This window comes from Drosophila persimilis, unplaced genomic scaffold (genome assembly GCF_003286085.1).
Source record: "Drosophila persimilis strain 14011-0111.01,24,50 unplaced genomic scaffold, DperRS2 tig00000000-arrow-pilon, whole genome shotgun sequence".
NCBI lineage: Eukaryota > Metazoa > Arthropoda > Insecta > Diptera > Drosophilidae > Drosophila > Drosophila persimilis.
In genome coordinates, this window is record NW_020825288.1 from 26,388,387 (window position 1) to 26,402,221 (window position 13,835).

General features: G+C 33.4%; 1 protein-coding gene across 1 annotated transcript; it reads left to right on the forward strand.

Moving 5' to 3' along the window:
* Positions 1-569: 569 nt before the first annotated feature.
* On the forward strand, positions 570-13,107 carry LOC6594399 (homeobox protein Nkx-2.1). Its single transcript, XM_002019309.2, has 6 exons — positions 570-1,011; positions 2,086-2,297; positions 4,492-4,643; positions 5,850-5,945; positions 10,835-10,921; positions 12,454-13,107. The coding sequence occupies exons 1-6, from the start codon at positions 587-589 to the stop codon at positions 12,883-12,885; spliced, it is 1,404 nt and encodes a 467-aa protein (XP_002019345.1). The 5' UTR covers positions 570-586; the 3' UTR covers positions 12,886-13,107.
* Positions 13,108-13,835: the final 728 nt, after the last annotated feature.

Consider the following 13,835-nt stretch of genomic DNA (forward strand, 5'->3'; position numbering starts at 1 on the left):
GGTATAAGCTTAAAAAAATTACCCGCCTTAGAATATTCCGTTTCGCAGATTTATTGCATTTTACTAGGTTAAGCTAGAGTTGACTTCTATTTCGCGTACGTTCGCAACCACATGATAATTGCTAACATTATGAAAACTAAATCACGATCAACCCAATCTTTTGTACTTAGCATAGAAATAAGAACTTGTTTTCTATCTTTTTTGTACGATAAAAGTGTACGAAAGTACTTTCACGAACTGCGGAAATGCCCATATTAGAGTATAACAAGGTTACGATGTCAATAAATAGTTATTATAACTGAAAGGATGCTATGAAAAACTCGTTAACTTTGACGAATATTTAAAAAACATTTTTGTGCTAAGATTTTGCTTGGGAAAATGAAATAAGCTGTTTTATTCTGAATTTAAAAGCGTAAAAAATTGTGTTGTACATGCTAAAATAAGAATAATAGGTACGCGTACTTTAATATGAGATACTATAATCAGAAATGTCTTTTACAATTATTAGGAAATAATAACAATTTAAATTCTAATTCTAGAGTTATAAAATTACGTGGATTTGCAAGCTGGTGATAAATAAGCTCGTATGTCAGCCTCAAATCTTATTGATATATCAATAAATGAAAAAAAATGCTATAGAGAAATATCTATTAATGGAGAGCCAAATTTAACTGCATTAAATGAATCGGATTTGGTTATGAGTTTATCTCCAAAAGACATACTTATACCTTTAGCCATTTCCCAGCATCACCAACTGGAGCCTCCTAACAAATTAAATACAAACGAAACATCGGCACAGAACCCGATTTCAACAGCAGCCGCTGTAGCGGTTGCACATCACCATCAGAATATCTCAAATATTCACCACCTCCAGAGCCTGCACAGTCAGCATCAGAGTTCTTTATTTAATAATAATCACTCAACACCATTTAGTGTCACCGATATTTTAAGTCCAATAGAGGAATCATATCGCAAACTGGAACTAAACGGAAATCCCCCATCTCCGTTTCGGTAAATATAATAAGCTAATCTGAAATTAGTACCCTTTGGTAGATTGTATACTAAATTTACTAGTGTGCTTGCATAAAGTTAAATATGAGCCTTACAAAATATAGTCTAATAATTAAGAAACTTAACAACTTCTAATATAAATTATTTCCAATGATCTTAATTTATAAGTAGAAGAAATATTTATCGGAATCCTTAAAGTTTTTATAAAATATTTTGATTTAATTTAATAAAAAGACAAAGTCGATATTCCGAACATTTGAAAAAATACATTAAAGTATATAATGAAAAATATATGATTTATGGGTCGAAGATGCTTTACAAATAATATTAGAATTATAAGCGAAGTCGATAAAGGCAGGTCTATATAAAGGTCTATTGCACGTCTATTTCGCTTCAATCTAGTCCCATTTTGAAGCTCTTTGTTTATTGCTGTGCACACCCCTCTCTTAAGCTTACATTCATAGAAACTGAAATGACGGTTATCAAAAGGGTGGTATACTGTATACTGTATACAAAATGGTATACTTAGTAGCTTTTTAATTTTTTCTTGATATGAAAGGGTACTACTAATTGATTACGGTCGATATGCGAATTCGATCTATCAATTTTCTCTGCCATTCAGTTTTTTGCTCAGAATAGAAAGTATTTGCTTTGCAGGGAAATATCATAGTACGTTTGGTTGCTGATGGTCTCCAAAATGCAGCTGCTCTTACAAAAGAACATGGACCGACCTAGTTTTGGAAACATTTTCTTTTAATGCGATAAAAAGTTTCCTCGTGGGAATCACAAAACTAAAAAAAATTAATTTATCTATTGTACTCTGCCGAGGTGCAACAAAAAATTCCCTTCGGTAGCTTCCTATTTACAGATTTTCGAGTTATTAGAAATGTGATGCTTCGAAACGAATTAGTTCCTGGTTAGCGCGTATCTTGTGATCGGAATGTCGACTGCATATGTTCTTATTTAACAGTAACAGTAAAATCTACACAATGTTATATATATCAAATCAAAAATTAAAATCAGTCAATTGAAGGCATAAGTAGTCATTAATTTCATATGAATATGTCTTTATAGATCCAATTCAAGTGGTAGTAGCATAAATTCCCCCGGAACATTAAGTGCTTCAACTATGGCTAATCCATACGCTATGGGATCCTTATATCATAGTCCGGGAGTGCAAAGCTATTGCGGACCAACAGATAATTTATCTCTAGCCGGCCACTACACAGACATGAGAAGTTCTGCATCATGGTACGGTTCAACGGCCAATGATCCAAGATTTGCAAGTAAGTATAAAATGATTTATCCTTTTATTGGCATCTGATATGTGATTACAAGTATCAAATTTATCCCATAACCAATAAAGAAGCTAACTTTGTCGCGACGGTATTGATATACCAATTAATCCAAATATATGTTACGTACTTATAAGCTATTACGCTTCTATGTACATATGTTTGAATTTACATACATATACATATTGGTTATTGGTTGTATTTAGTTGTTATGTTAGATGCATTATGCATCTAACTTGCGTATAACTTCATAAGTTATGTGAAATTGTTTGGTTGGAGTATTCTTGGATTATGACCAAAAAAGTTTTTTCGCACAAACTATAAAATTATTTTCACCATATGGTACACATGATATAGAAATTAGATCCGGTAAATTCCGTCGAATGATCTGTCTAGTTACCAACAGGACTGCAAATTTTCGTTGAAATAGAATAATAGACGATATACGAGGGATATCGCAAAGATGGATTGGATCGAAGATGATTCCCATATGTTAGATAGATTATTTTAATTCATGTCGAATATTTTTATCTTAACCTTGCATGTGACAGATTTAAGTTGATTAGCTGTATTCTGGTTGTTGAAAGTTTCTAGTGAACAAAATTATATTTGACAGAATGAAACAATCGGGATAATCACCGCAACTTTAAAAAATTTGCCTTTGTGACTATGCATTTCAGAAAAATATCAATATACGCACCTACCAACGTGCATATGGACGAGTATGTACATATATACATGTGTAGATATTTAAAAAAAAACTGTTCCCAAAACATTCTTTCAAAGAAAAATAAAGAAACCAACAAAAGTTCCCAGAAAGTACTTGACATTTTTTTTGGATTTATTTTTCACTTAGAGATATTCATAACTGCTTAGTCATGCAATCAATGTAGATTCTTATTAATTCTATGTTTATTCAAAAATAATTAAGTACTAATGCTGGTGTGCGTAATGCTCGACCACGATTTACCCTATGGTATCCTACATATGTCTGCATATGTACATAGCTAAAATCTGTGCAAATAGTCCCATTATTTCGATGCTGAATAATGATTTCTGAATACTTACTCAACTTACATAAGTTGATACGAACCGCAAATGTGCGGTTCAAATGCAAAACCTGCAACGACCATACAAAATGTGAACTAAAATACCCCGCAACTACCCTATGTATTTCAGGTATGAAAGGGCATGTGTGAAAATAATTGATTTTTAAATTATTTGGTTGTCATTGTTTATTTTAGAAATGGAAAGATGATTGTGGACTTTTCAATTTACGGCCCTTCAATTTTTTGAATGTTTTTCTTGTATGTATGTATCTATGTATGTATGTATGTACATGTGTATGTTTTTGTATGCATATGCGTTCAGCACACATACACTAATGCACGTTAATTGTACATATACATATGCAGATGGTCCTGCATGAATGTGCATGATCGAATATTGGTAGGTATCTGCTCGGCCTATTCTAATGGGAGTTTTATCGACACAGAAAGATGGTCCAAATATATATGTAGTTTTTCCAAGCTTTGCAAATATACATACTCATCATTTGGGCCTGCTCTATACCGTCTGACACTTTGAATTTGTCGTTTAAGATTTAGGGCAATTGTTCAAATTTTAATTGTCAACATTCCAGTACAGCTGACATAACAGGCAAACCCGCAGGCAAAATTTCGTCAACAAAACCCATTTATTAACATATAGTTCCTATCTTCGTATTTCTGATGTGGTCCTTACATTTCAAATCATTTCGATCGAGTTAATACAAAATCTCAAGCAAGAATTCAATTATTTGCAGCTTCGCGATAATTCGTATAATTCGTTTATGTATGTACAATGTATACTGTACATTAATCCATACTTGTTTGAGTCTTTGTTTTTTCATTTTATTAAATACTCTTGTATATGTACATATGTATGTATGTACTATGTGCTATATTTCTTAACCATTCGTAGTATGAATCTATCGAAGGACCTCAATAGAAGGGTTTTTGGTATAGAGGATGGTTCTTACAGAGATAGATCGGTTGACTTGATATCAATACATTCCTAAATACATATACATTTGAATGTGGATTTTGATGTGGATATTCAAGATTGTTATGATCAAAGCTAGTAGAATAGAAATTGAATTAATCTCACAAGCAGGTGCATTTATATGCTTTTAATTTTTTTTCAGTATCCCGTCTAATGAGTACGACAGCCAGTGGATCAATGAGTCACATGGGAAATATGAGTGGATTAGCAGCATGCAGTGTTAGTGATACAAAACCACTGCAGTTTCCTTTGGCGCAGAGGAGAAAACGAAGAGTCTTATTTACTCAAGCTCAGGTTAGTACAACGTTATCACAATCTAAATAATCTTTCCCATGGCCACTGTAGTTCTATGATTTAACTTGAATAATCCTCAGCACGAAGTGTTTGTTGGTTCAAATGCCCGTTCATTGCACCGCATGTCTTTCTCACTTCCTGCCAATTGGGAGACATCTCAAAGTCGATCTATGCAACATAAATGTTTTTCAAGATTTATTACATTTCCGATAGTGCCTTTAGTAGTTTGATAATAGACTGATTCAGTTTTAAAAGATTGAAGGAAAGCCCCGGTTTTGAGTATTGCAGATATGTACATAATGGTTTCATTTCATTTTTGTACCAACATAATAATACTTTGAATACTAATAGTACCATTGGTCCACATTATAAATTATTTATTGAACGTTTTTTGCTTTGCCTTCCAAGGCAAAAAGATAACAATTTAGCCAAAAATGCAAGTATCAGTTTAAGATGTCGAACGATTGGTATATATTTTTTTGTACTTTTTTCCGATTGCCCGATTAAGAATTTTGATGAGTGATTAGCAATAAATATTGAACTAGAGGACAGTTTATTAGAAACTCTTAGCTCTAAGAAAATTGTGTCATTTCCCATTAGTCCCTTTTTGTTGAAATGTAAGGATGTTCATATGTAAACGTATGGGGATGCTTGCATGGACTATGTTGCGTAGGAACACTTACATACATAAGAGAATGTACATACATACATATGTATGTGAGTATATCCACACATACATACGTACGTATGTATGTATGTATATCCAACGGTAGTAAGTAACGTACGGCATGAGCAAACAGGCATTTGCACAAAGTAAACATAAACTCATAAAAATATTTGTATTTATTTAAGACTTCAAGACTTCAAGTGTACGGTAAATATAAAATTCGTTTTTCATTATAACATTCACAATATTCGAAATGGATTTTACTTGGCAACCAATCTACAACAACAACAGCAAAAACAACATAAAAGAAAGAATAAACGGGTCAATAAAGTAGCCAGGGTATTAATGGGGGATTTTCAAGGTCCAGTTCCATTCAAAATCATGGCAGCGCATCACTTTTCTCTGTAATATGTACATTAAAATAAGGAACATAGCGAACTTTTATTTTTATTTAAAGTATCGACGATATACATACTTCAATGTATAATACACAAATAATATGTATGTATTTATTTCTATTGTTTGTACATATATTATAGGTCTATGAACTTGAAAGAAGATTCAAACAGCAGCGCTATCTATCTGCACCAGAACGAGAACACTTGGCCAGTCTTATTCACTTAACACCAACACAGGTAAGCTGATACATTTTTTGATTTTTGGTATCTTGTTGGGTGTTTTCTACTGTATTACCAAATATTCATGCATCATTAGAATACTCTGGGTCTTGTTTTATTTAATGCGTTTTGGTAACGAAAATATCAAGTGACACACATAAATAGGTATATAAAATTTAATAATGGATTCCTGCATATTTGATCAGAAGAAACAGCCGAAAACTTTTTCCATTAGCGCGGCTCTTACATACTATGTTGTATGTTGCTTTCATTCTATTCATCAGTACAAATACGAAAAGCAACAAGTAGAACCAAGTTAACCTAATGTTACATCGGGTTCTTTCAAATAGGCCGCGAACATGACCTCTTCCGAAACCAAAACTATACCATAAATAGTATATATCTTTTCTCAGCTCTCTTCAATATTTAATTGTTCAACTCTGAGTGCTATTTTTAAGAGAATATGAGAATAAGAGAATACACAATATGAGTATGGGGGTATATAAGATTTAAGGGGAAAGTGGATGTGTGTAATGCCCAGAAGGAAGTGTTTCCGACCTCCGATATAGCCATGTCTGTCTGTCCGTTTTTCCGTCCGTCTTGCTTGACGCCCAGTTCTCAGAAACTTAAGGAGTTCGAACAACCAAAAGTGTTTATCAAAATTCTATAATTTTTTATTATTAATATAGTTCGAAAATATTGATCACAGATCAACGAACTCCAACTTTCATATTCACTATGATATTAACAAGAACTCAGTCATACAAAATTAGAAGTAAATAAAAAGATCAATTCTTGCTTGCTGTACCATATGTATATACATATATACATAAATATATATTTTTTTGGCTGTTGAATGAAATCAAAGAAGAATGTACAATAAATTTAAAATAATACATTTTTACGCTGCTTGCAAAAAATCTAGATGTAATAGAAACGGAAAAAAATTGTGTTGTTCTTCGCCGATAGAATGCGTAATCCAGGTATTTAGACAGACGGGCATTGCTAGATCGACTGATCTCTTTTTATTTATCAATAATAATATTCGCAAAATATAAGTAAAAGTGCAAAGATTAAATATTGTTTAAGCGCCGTATATTACTTATATTCGCAATTCTTGACGATGCCGTTCTTACTTACATTAGAATCTTACATTATAACCTATTGTTTTTAATGAATGGGCGTTATGTTAATGGGCGAATGCACATCAAATTGTAGGTATAAAAATATGCTCAGGGTTTTCTGCTTAGGTATGCGTACATATGTATACACATACATATGTACGACGTATAGTTTAATAATTTAGATGCTTTACTACCTTTTTATAAACACAATGGCCATGCCCTTTAATTGTATAGAACATGATCAAACAATGACCACTTTCAATACACTTTAAGGGTGAGTTTAAAATGTATTATTTCCTCATTGTTCCTTAATGCACTTTTATCTTTCAAAAACAGCCACTGTTGAGAGCACATACAATTTTATTTGCTCTGGATCTGCTTTATTCAAAGGTAATCAGCATCCATCTTTATGTGGGTAGGCATTGTAGAAAATTTTCAAAAAACTCAACTGAAGGGTGACAATACAATTCAAATGTTTTTATTGTTATAACACGTCGCATCCTAAACCTATTGTGCGGACCGCAAAAGTAATTGCTTAACCTAATGACAATTATGTGTTAAGTGGTGGACATTGTTGTTATCACGCCCTTATATTTGTTCACTGATGTAAATATTAGTTAGTGCCTGCGTTCCTCAACGGCTCTATATCAATAACTTGGGCGTTATTGTACTCGGTTGATCACAAATTTGCTATGTCTCATGCTTATTGGAAGAATCAGACGGTATTGGATAATCTTATTGTATTATATTTAAGATAAATGAAATAGGGTTCATCTCATTCCAGAGTTGGGAAGTTCTAATATAAAAAACTATAAATTGTAGTTATAGCTGAGAAGCATGAATTTTTTGCTTTCTCTGATCATTGCAGGGAAATTATATAGTGACATACAAACCGAAATATATGCCAATTGCGTTCTAAAAGAAGTCTGAAGACTTGTACACAAATTTCATGAGCGGCACTCAAATGTAACAGTATTAGATAAGACAGAAAGATAGAAGCAGCCCTAAACTATACCATACGAACACACATACATATATGTATGTATCATAAAAAATTATCTAGATGCGATCATTATTATAGCAAGAATGTAGAAAACAATTTCCCGAGGTTGTCTCCTCTGCTTAGCTCACACTCTCCCTCTCACACATACACACAGTAGCAGCTAGAAGTAAGCGGTGAATTGTGAAGCGGTGACAATTGTCATGTTTAGCATGTACATACATACATATGTACATACATGTGTGTACTTAAAGAGAGCGCATTAAAAGTCCCTCTTTCTTCTCTCTTTGCTTTAGTTCTATTATAGTACGAGTCGAGCCCCCTATTCCAATTTTATATTTTCATAGAAATAAATAAATTTATAGAAAGAAAATGAATATTGGTCTTATAGAATGGCTACTCCGAACATCCAACATCCACTTTACATCCAAAAGTGTGGAATAATTACCTAATAATCACAATTCATGGGCAGTAGAACTTTAAAAAAATTTTGATCGAAACTAAAAGTGTTATCAGCCAACGAATTGATAGATAAAGGCTGTCAGAGCGGAGGGTTGGTAATAAGGGTATTTGTAGCAAGGTGCACACGGTACGGTTTGTCCAATTCCCTTTGTTGTGGCATATTGAAATAACACGGTTTAAAAATCAAAAGTTTTAAACTTTTTTATAGGATTTTATTCTATTTGGCACGGTTCAAAATAACACAACACAAAAAGACAAAATCACACACAGCTTACAAACAGCTAGAAACCAAACGAAAACAAGAAAGAGCACAAAGAGATTATGCACATGTTTGTTTCTCTTTCGTTTTTTTTGTGTATTCATATGTACATATATACATACAAGCAAATTACTGGTCAGAGCAATTGTAGATATACATATATAGAACTATCAATGCAATCAGACGTGTTTGGTAAATACATTTTTTATACGCAAATTTGTTTTTTCAAAGTTTTAGATACAGGGAACCAATCACCTATTTTTTCTCGGTTTTTTTACACTGTTCAGGGACCAATCCAAACCTTGTAAAAACAGAATTAGGTGTAGTCGTATTTTGCCTCCTCTTTTGGTGCCATGGCCAAGGTAGTATGTATTATTCTTAATTGATGGGCAACTTTCTTCTTTCTTTCATAATTGCTGCGTTCAGTAGTGAAGTTAAGTTGCGTTCATGTTTTCAATTATTGCGATGAGCTATTATTAAGTGTACCAAATCTAGATAAATTATAGTTCTGCCGCTTCTTTGCTGATCATGTATTTACATATCTCCCTCACAGTGGCTGCTTTTCCGATAAGGCTTATAAACTCGCGGCTGTTATTGTTCTTTTATAGGTTCAATAAGCGTCGTTTAAGACATCGTTTGTAAAAATAAACAGCTAAAGTGGACTCGAATGACGAAACCTCCTAATGCCGCATTTTACCGTTCAATACGGTTCGGTACCCACAAAACATACAGTTTTACTGTTTGTGCACAGTGCTGTTTAGCCGGTGCTACAATGGCACTAGTGAAGTGTATTGAAATATTTACGACCATTATTATACCGTATATTCAAAATGAGTATAGCGGTATATTAGGTTTGTGGTGGAAGTGGATGTGTGTAGCGTCCAGAAGGAAGCCTTTTCGATCTAATAAAGTATATATGTACATATATTCTTGATAAGCATTAATAGCCGAGTCGATATAGCCATAACTGTCTGTCCGTGTTGCTTGACGCCTAGCTCTCACAGACTATATGAGATAGAGCAACCAAATTGTGTATGCTGACTACTGGGAAATCACACTGAATCCCACGCCCTTTTCCGCACGCACAAAGACGAAAATCTGTGGCACGTACACTTTTAAGGACACGAACAAAACAAAAAAAAAAACAGAATCTAGATATTGAGCATATCTAGTAGATTGCTGAATTTGGATCAGATTAAATCAATAATCAAGCCAGACCAGGACCAAATGAAATTACAGTGGCTGCGCAACTCCTTCCTACTCATTCCGCTCTTTCCTTCTCTCTTTTGCCCTCTGGCGGAGGGCTACCATACTGACGGAGTATCGGGTAAAATTATAGAGTCGCGGCCGTAGCTGCGACTCACAACGTTCAGTTCTAAGTTCACTCATTAAGGGCAGGCGGACTGAATACCCCATGCCCATGCAAACGGGTGCCTTAAAGAAAGCGTTAAAAGAAGAGCGGGTTGCTCCAACGCCGAGTTCGAGCGATAGATAAAGAGTTAGAGCGCGAGAAAACAGCTAGATGTAGCTGTAGAAACGAAACGAAGAAAGGTAAAAGAACGGCCACGCGTCTGTATATATATGCGATAAAACAATGACAATAACTGGCTACAATTTAAAGAATTTGTTGACTAATATCGGTCAGGGAAGCCCGACAACCTACATGTTAAATACAATTATTTCACGAAGCCGTAAGACAGATGGACTAAATATTATCACAGAAGCGACGTAATAATAATTTTTTACAGACTTTTTTTTACCGATTTTACGCCACTGCTGCTGCAAGCTGACTGAGATAGCTTTCAGCCTAAAAGAATAAATTGCATAGTCTGGTTCGTATTTCAGATGAGAAATAAAGTATGTACTTTATGAGGTCCGTTTGTTATTTATTTGATTATTTGTAATACCATCGGCAAAAGTGTAGAAACTACAATCTTTATATCCATTTTCCATTGTAATATCAGCAATAAGTGTCAATCCTATTGGAGTGCTAATCAAATTTCCTTGTTTTTATATGCATTAAAGTTATTGACTAATGGGCGTATTACTATTGCTATTCTAGGTAAAAATTTGGTTCCAGAACCACAGGTATAAATGTAAAAGGCAAGCGAAAGAAAAGGCAATGGCGGAACAAAACCAACACAATCAGGTAAATGATCATATTTTGATAATACTGTTACGTTTATACAGTTCGTATTTTCCGAGTACAGAATACAAAAATAGAGTATTTTAACTATACAGAAAGACTTTATTTTCTGGTGATTTTAACTCCGAGCCAAGACTACATTTTTCTGGTATAATCCCGCATGACAACCATGGTCAGACTTAATCTCCCATTCGTTACTATACTTACTGGCTGTAATTTCAAATGGTTTTGTATCCGCTTATGTAAATTTTTTTTAATATGTAGTATGAGTATACATACATATGTATAAGTCTATGCCTGTATTCGTGACTAAAATCAAGAGATCAACAACGGAGTCTAAACAAAGATAGAGTAACAAAAGGAACATACTAGTACTATATCACAAAATTTTATCCAACGCCGGACATTTTGTTTTAAAAATTTGTCGCATCATCCGCTAAATAGTCCCATTTACTAAAAAACGGCTGTTCGTTGATGTGGAAAGTACTGAAACCATGGCAGTGCTGACAATTGTGGTGATACCACTCGTGATAATTTTAGTTAACAAAAATATCTGCTTTTATAAGGTAATGGAGGAAAAAAAGACAAACAGCAAAAGAAAGTGTTTCCAACACCGTAACTGATACATATACTTAATCCGCATCAACAACCGATTTGATACTACCGACTGTCCAAGTTAACGAGCAGATTTAGAAACTATACCAACTAGATCAACAATACTTCGCGTATCATCAGACTATATCAAATTTATCTACAATTTTTTCCGGACCTCTTTCAGCACCTTAAATAGAAAAATCTTTTAGCATCCACATTTTTATGTATATCGTTAGACGTCTAATGCAGAATCGTTAATAATCTATCTAACAATGGCTAGCTTATACACAAAAAGTAATCATAGAATAACAAATAGGTAGCAAAAACTTTAAATGTACAGATTCTAAATCACAAAATTTAGACAAAAAGCAGGCCGTAGTAAAGCTTTCATACTGCAGTATGTTCCAATAAATTATCTATAGGAAATGAGTATCGAGGCAGTTTTGCTTTGGATTGGATTCGTTTTACAATACATTCCTTAACGATTTTGAGCACCTTCTAAGTGACAGTTCTCTATCAAAAGCCGACACACAAAGTTTAAATTTAATGATCATCTGCATGAGAAATTATATCTAAAGGTAATTGGATCGGATAGTGTGTGTGCTATGGAAATGCTGATCAACTAGTATTTTATGACTCACATATTAAAGATATGACAATATTTTTATTATAGCGGGTATATAATGAATAAGATTAATAAAAACTGTCTCAGTGTGAACTTGAATTTTATTTATGAGACTTGTTAGGTAGAAAACTCTTAATTTAAATAAGAATCGTAGAATTTACTGCGATATTCATACATTTACATTATACATTACATACAGTTACATTATTAATCATTATTAAATATTATAGATATATTGAGAAATTTGAATAAGATTAATGACCTGCATATTCTGTTAATTTGACTAATCTGATGTTATATTTATTTATTCTTTTAGTCAGCAAGTTCACCAAGACGGGTGGCGGTTCCAGTCTTAGTTAAGGATGGAAAACCGTGTTCCGGAAGTAACAATACAACTCAGTCACAAACACATGGTAATAGCTCGACACCTTCGGGCAATAATAGCAGTGCTAGTAATAGCGGAAATGCCAATAGTGGAGCAGTAGCAGTATCTTCCAATGTAACGAGTGGCCTCAATCTTATATCAGGAGATGCACCTAATTCACACTCACCTGATACTTCTTCATCTCTACTTGCAAGTTACGGAACTGTTGGAGGTTCCAATGTTGCTATGTTACAGCAGCCCTGCAATAATACTCTCATGTCAAATAGTTTAGCTATGGCATATAGAAACCAAAATAATTTTATTTCGAATGGTCATCAGCAGCAGTGTGGAGGATATTTGCCATTACAAGGTAGAGCATGGTAAATCTTTATACATAAGTATTCGATTCTTTCGGTAGTGTATTTCATTCGGTTATACTGTATGTATGTATGTATGAAATAATGAAAAAATGTTTAGACATGAAGTTGAAAGTGTTATATTGGATATCAATTTCATGAAATGAAATATACATATGTTTAAATTATACCTAACTGTAACAGCAATAGTAAAAATATTTTAATATAATGTCTCCAAAAATCTCAATAACATAATGGCTTAAAATAAGTGTAAATAAATAGGCCAATGTATACAATAAACCAACAAAAATGAGCAATTTATTTTTACTAATTGTATTTTTTTATAAAGATTTTTAAAATGTACCTTTTTTTGCAATCCCACAAATTTAATTAACATCTTCGAATGCTGTCCATCGTCAATCAATCAAATCTAGCGGTACAACTATACAATTTAGAAATGGAATGCATGTTATATGCATACTTCCAATACCACTGTTGTAACAAAATTATTGGTATTTAAACCAGAGACTAAACGGAAACTGCAATCAGGCAGATAGTTTAAAATTATGGCATGCACTATCACTACTAGCAATATTTTGCTTAAAATATCGGGATATTAAAGCTATAGGAACCAGATAGTGTGTGCAGACTCCTGCGATTTCATAATAGATTTATAAATAATGAACCCATCTAATTAATTAATTTCGGGACTTAGGAATGAACGTTTTGGGAGCGGCTGACTTTCTCTCGCTCTTCCCCACTTAGATTTGGTAGTTAAAGGTAAGTTTTCTCTCTCTCCCTCTGCCGCTCGTCACACAGGGTAAAACTCGCACTCGTAAAGATACCCCACTGATCCTTTTCTGTGATTTTAAATTCTAAAATATATTAATATTTTCTGCATATTTTCTTTACAGTTTTGAATTAGTTTGTATGAACATGTGATCACGTAGTTACATTTTATTTATTACATTGTAAACT

What these genes read in the sequence shown, in the direction of transcription:
- LOC6594399 (XM_002019309.2), top strand. Translation starts at nt 587, where the DNA reads ATGTCAGCCTCAAATCTTATTGATATATCAATAAATGAAAAAAAATGC. An exon ending in TTCACTTAACACCAACACAG is followed by an intron (nt 5,946 to 10,834) that starts GTAAGCTGATAC and finishes TTGCTATTCTAG; the next exon opens with GTAAAAATTTGGTTCCAGAA. An exon ending in AACAAAACCAACACAATCAG is followed by an intron (nt 10,922 to 12,453) that starts GTAAATGATCAT and finishes TTATTCTTTTAG; the next exon opens with TCAGCAAGTTCACCAAGACG.